The sequence below is a fragment of the Schistocerca piceifrons genome, chromosome 1 (assembly GCF_021461385.2).
Source record: "Schistocerca piceifrons isolate TAMUIC-IGC-003096 chromosome 1, iqSchPice1.1, whole genome shotgun sequence".
In the NCBI taxonomy this organism is placed as follows: Eukaryota; Metazoa; Arthropoda; class Insecta; order Orthoptera; family Acrididae; genus Schistocerca; species Schistocerca piceifrons.
Window position 1 is genome coordinate 1111183021 of NC_060138.1, and position 6000 is coordinate 1111189020.

The 6000-nt window shown below is 41.0% G+C and overlaps 1 protein-coding gene across 1 annotated transcript in view; it reads left to right on the forward strand.

Moving 5' to 3' along the window:
• The window catches only part of LOC124778056 (vegetative cell wall protein gp1-like), a 40506-nt gene extending 37376 nt beyond the window's left edge, over nt 1–3130 (forward strand). Inside the window, exon 4 of the mRNA XM_047253618.1 lies at nt 2916–3130. Within this exon, the coding sequence (XP_047109574.1) occupies nt 2916–3130 (215 nt within the window). The remainder of the gene's footprint in view (nt 1–2915) is intronic.
• The last annotated feature ends 2870 nt before the right edge of the window (nt 3131–6000 follow it).

Here is a 6000-nt window from a genome sequence, read left to right on the forward strand (position 1 = left end):
CCTGCGACCATAGCAGTCGTGCGGTTCCGGACTGTGCACCTAGAACCACGAGACCATCGCGGCCAGCCCGCAATTATGGATGACTACAGAGGCAGAATGGCTAATATTTCTGCAGGGTACTTCCAATGACTTGGTGAGTCCATGCCACATCAAGTTGCTCCACTGTGCTGAGCAAAAGAAGGTCTGACACGATATTAGGAGGTATACCATAACCTTTTTCATTTCAGTGTATATGGCTGAAAAGATGATGGCACACACATACAGAAAATACCAATAATGTATGATGGCAAATATGTCAATATGAAGTGCCCTAATATGAAAATTTGAGGAAAAATTGTCATGGTTTAGGAAACACTGTTTTCATTGGTTCCTATGTAGTGAGTCCCACTATTAATATGCCAGGTTATCTGGCAGTAAACAGCCAGTCAAACCATGCTGATTAATCCAGTTCACAGGCACTTGAACCTCAACAGAGGAAGCTGCTGGGCCAAGCTGCAGGAGTTTCTAAGAGTACATAGCTTACAATAGCTGCACTGCATAAAAATACAAAAAGAAAGCAAAATGAAAGTATATTAAAAGTGTTACATCCTTTGTGTGTGTGTGTGTGTGTGTGTGTGTGTGTTTTGGTGGAAAGTCTAGATGTGTTATCATAAGAGATATGGAACACAGCAATTTGGAGCAAAGTATCTATTCCCATTGGTTATAAACTATAAGATGGCCTACATCCTGAATGTCATGTATATATTTAACAGAATGGGAATGTGGAAAAACTGGATGTGAGATGAAGTGTAAAATATAAAATGTTAAAAATAATGCCATATTTTTTGTGTATTGCCTGTAAATCATTCCCACGTTTTTAGTTTGTGAAAATAAGATTTTTGGGACTGCTCTTTCACAATCAGAATTTACTCCTGTATTTTTAATATGCTACTGTTACCATCCTGTATCTTGTCATGTCCACTACAACTTTCAGACTCAATGTTCCCCTTTGGGCAAGAAACTGTACTGTTTGGAGCCAGTTGAGGAGGCTTTGGGGGCTGCATTCATAGGACTGGCACTTATTTTATAGCATGTTGTACTTTGAATAGGTGCAAAGACTCATCTGCAACAGAACCATTTAAATGAATTAAAGAGATTACAGTCATACATCTGCGCCCTCTGTTAACACAATAACAGGAAATACGACAGAAGGCAGGATTGACCATAACAGGAGAAAACAGAAACTGATGTACTGTTACAGTCAGCTGGGATACTTAATGGTTGCCAATAACATCTTGTAGGTTTCAGGTCCCTGGAGGATTAGTTTCCATTTTTTGACTGAAGAACATTGATAGTTACAACTAGTAGAAAGGATTTAATCTCACATCAAAAGGTGCAAGGGTGCCTAGAATGCAAACTATACCTAGGTGATGGTGTGGCTTGAAACTCCTCCACTTCTGAGCACCCTCTACAGTACTGGGTTTGACTCGTGGTGGTTCTACTGGTAGCTGCCCCATCCTAGCACTGCTTGTCTGTGGCAGTGCTTCACTCTATCGAAATGGATGATTACAGAGTGTTGTGTCAAACATATTTCTTTACTAATTGGAGTTGTCAGACATATAATTTCATACAGGAGAGGAGAGAACTTTTTTGTTTTTCCCTTTCTGATCATTGGATTCCACAACAACACCCAATCATCTGGATGATACAGGACTAGCATTGCTCCCTTATTGACTCTATGAAGCTGTCTCAGAGTTTCCTTGGAGTTTTACTCTTCTCCATTCTGTTGGGATAAACTCTCCACTTCACCCATACTAATATACATTGGAAACCTATATATCTCAAAGGAAGAATCATTGGGCAGCCATATACTACCTCATTGGGTGCATGTCCTTTTGACTCATGGAACCTATTGTTGTAAGCAGACAAGATGTATGACAGATATCGATCCCAATAATTATGTGTATTTTTCATATCATAACTTTTTAACTATGGTTTTATTAACCTGTTCTATTCGGCTATTAGCATCAGATTGGAAGAGGATGTTCTCCATAATATTGACAAATACTATCAGCACCAAGTACTACGAAAAATGAACAATAAATGACAGAATATATTTGTTCAGTGTGCGGAATAGGACCCATATTATCTCAGTACACAACTTCAAATGACTTGAAAGTGTCAGGCAAGGTTTTGCAACAGGATTTGTGGTCTGTTGTGTCGCGCACTCTGTGCACACTGAATACACACACATATATAATTCTCAGAATCGTACTGGCAGCCTTCCCACCAATAATATTCTGCATTTACATAGACACTCCATGAGCCACTGTATGGTGAGTGTCATTAGTGAGAGTCCCATGTCATTGATCCCAAACCCACTGCAACCATAATCGACTATGTCACTGAGTCAACATAGAAACACATAGGCACCATCTGCTACATAGTTCCATTTGGAGCAGTGGTTGCTGAATGGTGTGATCACCACCTGTCCTGTTCACAGAAGAAGCACAGCTCTGACCTCCACATTCTGTGATGAGCTGTGGACATCTAGCACATTGCCGCCTGCTTGTGGTTTCACTGTCCTTTAGTCACTTCCCACAGATGCTAATCACGCTAACCCTTGAACAGCTAACCAACTTTGCCATTTCTGAGGCGAGATGTTCACTCCTGAGTATTGAGCCATAACAACCTCCTCTTTGTCGAAGTCGCTTATGGCAGTGGATTTCCCTATTTGTGGCCAATATCATCACTAGAATGATTCACCATTTGTGTCTGCTCCACTTACACACTTTCCTCAGCACACCAAGCTTCAGCAACATCTCCAGGCAGCATTCAGTTTTACTGTCATAGTCACTACAGTGTTTTTGCTCATCATAATATGTAGATACAGAAGTAGAGGTAAGAGGTAAACAGTCAGTTTCCACTGTGTGCAGCTCTGGCAAAGTCAGTAAGCTTGGAATACGACGAAGACCCATTCTACGGCAGCAACTACAGTGGGCGTGAAGTCGAGTCCTGTTGCTGCTCACCTCCGCCCCCATCTCCGGAGCCCTGCCCAGCCTCTCCGGGACGCCACCGTGGCAGCGTTCCCAAGGGCTTCTACACACTGACGGGTGATATCTCACCAAAGTCGACGCCGCGGCGCACGTAGGTAGAACTACCAGCCACCTCCTTCATACCTAATAGTGCTGCCCAGCTAGTGAAACCCATCTGCTGCTTTTAATGTTTCATTTCCTAAGCCATTTCGCTCAAGCATCAGCTAATTTAATTTGTAAGAATTGACAACAATGTGGGGAAATTCATTTGACATTTGTCGATTTGGAGAAAGCCGTTGATGAATCTGACAAAGAACAATTGTTGAGCATAATGAAGAAAAGACGGTGCCACACTCCATTTATAAACACCTTAAGAAGACTATATGAAAATACAACGATCCTATTAGGTGCAAATAGAGAGCTATAGTACATTTCATCACAAAAAGGGGTTGTACTATATACTAGCTGATTATCAGTTGTCATTAATATGGAGTATGTGCCCAGATTTCACCTTTGTGATGGCCTGAGCTCTGCTGAGAATGCTTTTAACAATGTGTCTAGATCGTCTGTGTCAGGAATGGACATCTGTTCTTCCTCAGCAGCCAAAACCAGAGAAGATAGTGATGTTGCATGGTAGGGTGTGAAGCGAAGTCGATGTTCCAACTCAAACTGATGGTGATGGACAAGCTAGTGTGTTCAGGACTGTTATTGTCTTCAAACCATTGCCTCCCAAACGCTGATTTATGGCAGGGCGCATTGTCATTGTCCCCAAACGCCAGCTGCTGTGGCCGAGAGGTTCTAGACGCTTCAGTCCAGAACTACGCCACTGCTACGGTTGCAGGTTCGAATCCTGCCTCGGGCATGGATGTGTGTGATGGCCTTAGGTTAGTTACGTTTAAGTAGTTCTAAGTCTAGGGGACTGATGACTTCAGATGTTAAGTCCCATAGTACATAGAGCCATTTGAACCATTTTTCTCTCCAAACTGTTCCTCTACTGTTCGGAGAATGCAATGGCATAAAATATGTTAATATCCTCCAACATCTAGCGTTTTCTAAGCGCAATGAGTGCTTGACACTGCAACCACAAAAAAACACCCCCATACAATAACACCACCCCATCTGTACTCCACTGTTGGCACTACATATTATGGCAGGTAACGTTCTCCAGGTGTCTGCCAATGCCAGGCCCTTCTGTAGGGTTGCCACAGGATACAGTGTGATTCATCACTTCACTGTATTCACCACCTCAAGTGTCACTTAGCGTTGGCTACAGAAATGTGTGGCTAATTATGAGCTGTTAGACCATTGTACCCAGTCTTTTTAATGCCCTAGGCACAATCATTGTACTAGCTGTACTGTTGGTAGCACTTTGGAACCCATGAGTGATTCCTTCCACTGATAACCACCCTTCACAATGCTCAGCAGTCCTCTATGGTGATATCGGACCACAGGATATGACAAAATGTAACTATATCATCTGAAAAATGACCTCCTCGAACCTCAAGTGGACTAGAACCGACTGTGTTCAACTACTTGGACTGACAGTACTCCGATCCACTTCCCATAAATTTACTGCACTCTGAAATGTTAAGTTAGCTGCAACCAGAAATATTCTACTCTTCTTGAAATATTCTACTCTTCTTCAGTTTTGCTAACATTAATTCGCACATTCAAGTAATTACACAAAACTATAACATTGTGAACAGTCACCTATTAGCTCGAATGAAACAGATTACCACTGATAAATATTCTCCCATACAAACTGAACAATTCGTGACGTGTTTCTACCTCCACACAGAAACCATCGGTAGAGCACAGTAATTCATATGAGGTTAAATGTAGAACAGAGAAACATGCGAATGTATGGTAAACACATAGAAAGTAAAGAAATAAAGCAACATTGGCAATTAAATGCAAGTGAAAAGAAACCAAAACTGTTTAACTCTTATTTCGATAGTATTAGTAACTGTTGTTTGCAAAAATGACTGTGTTGAAAATTATTGTGGTTATTAAAACAAATAATAAAATAAATGAAACCAAATTTTAAATACTGTTCTGAACGCTATTGAAAATAAAGTTTAATAGTATTACAGTATGACAACTTACAATTATGTAAAGTGAATGACAAAGAAAAGTTATTGTTGTTTGTACATCAAGAGTTTTTAAATCACTGATTAGAACGATGTAGTTTGCGATGTTTCTTAGCCAATGTTCCTTAAAAACAGTTTCCACTTAGCTCATGCTGCTGACGAGTTGTCAATATATGCGTCATTAATCCATGATCCTTGATCGTGTAATCCAATAATTGGTGTCGTTCTGCTGATGTCTTTGATCGCGAACGCCAGTTATGAACGGAACAGGTACGCTCGATGTTTGGAGAATGAAGTCCAACCTACCAGTCTGCATACAAAGACGAAAATAAGACACGCTCTTCCCCACTAATGTGTGACGTAATCAGACGTCAGAATGTTTATCACACACTTTAGCCTCAGTTTCCAGATTTATACTTTACTATCGTGGCACGGCACTTTTCACAGTATGTCCGTCCGCACTAAGAAAATAAATCGCGTCGATTTTACTGTTCATCATTAGCCAGCAATTGCCTACACAATCCATTCAATTATGCAGCGATCAGCATACCATAACACTCGCAGCAAAATTTATTCGTAACAGTATACGACACGAAAATGTGTTACCATATTTTCTGTTCCGTCCACAGTCCGTGGTATGCACTAAACACTTTGTGTTGTCTACAGTTGAAAACAATATTTTATGGTGTGCATATAACTTACTGGTCTGCACAACAAAGTTTTTTATTTAATGAGTCAAAAGAAAGCTCTGGCAAATGAGCAACGTGACACATAAGGTCACTGGATCTTTAATTGCGGTACACACCGAGACTATAAATGTATCACTCTCCAAACACTGACATTTCTCACTGGTGACGGGCACAATGTGTAGCAGTACATGGGCAGCGCGACAGTCA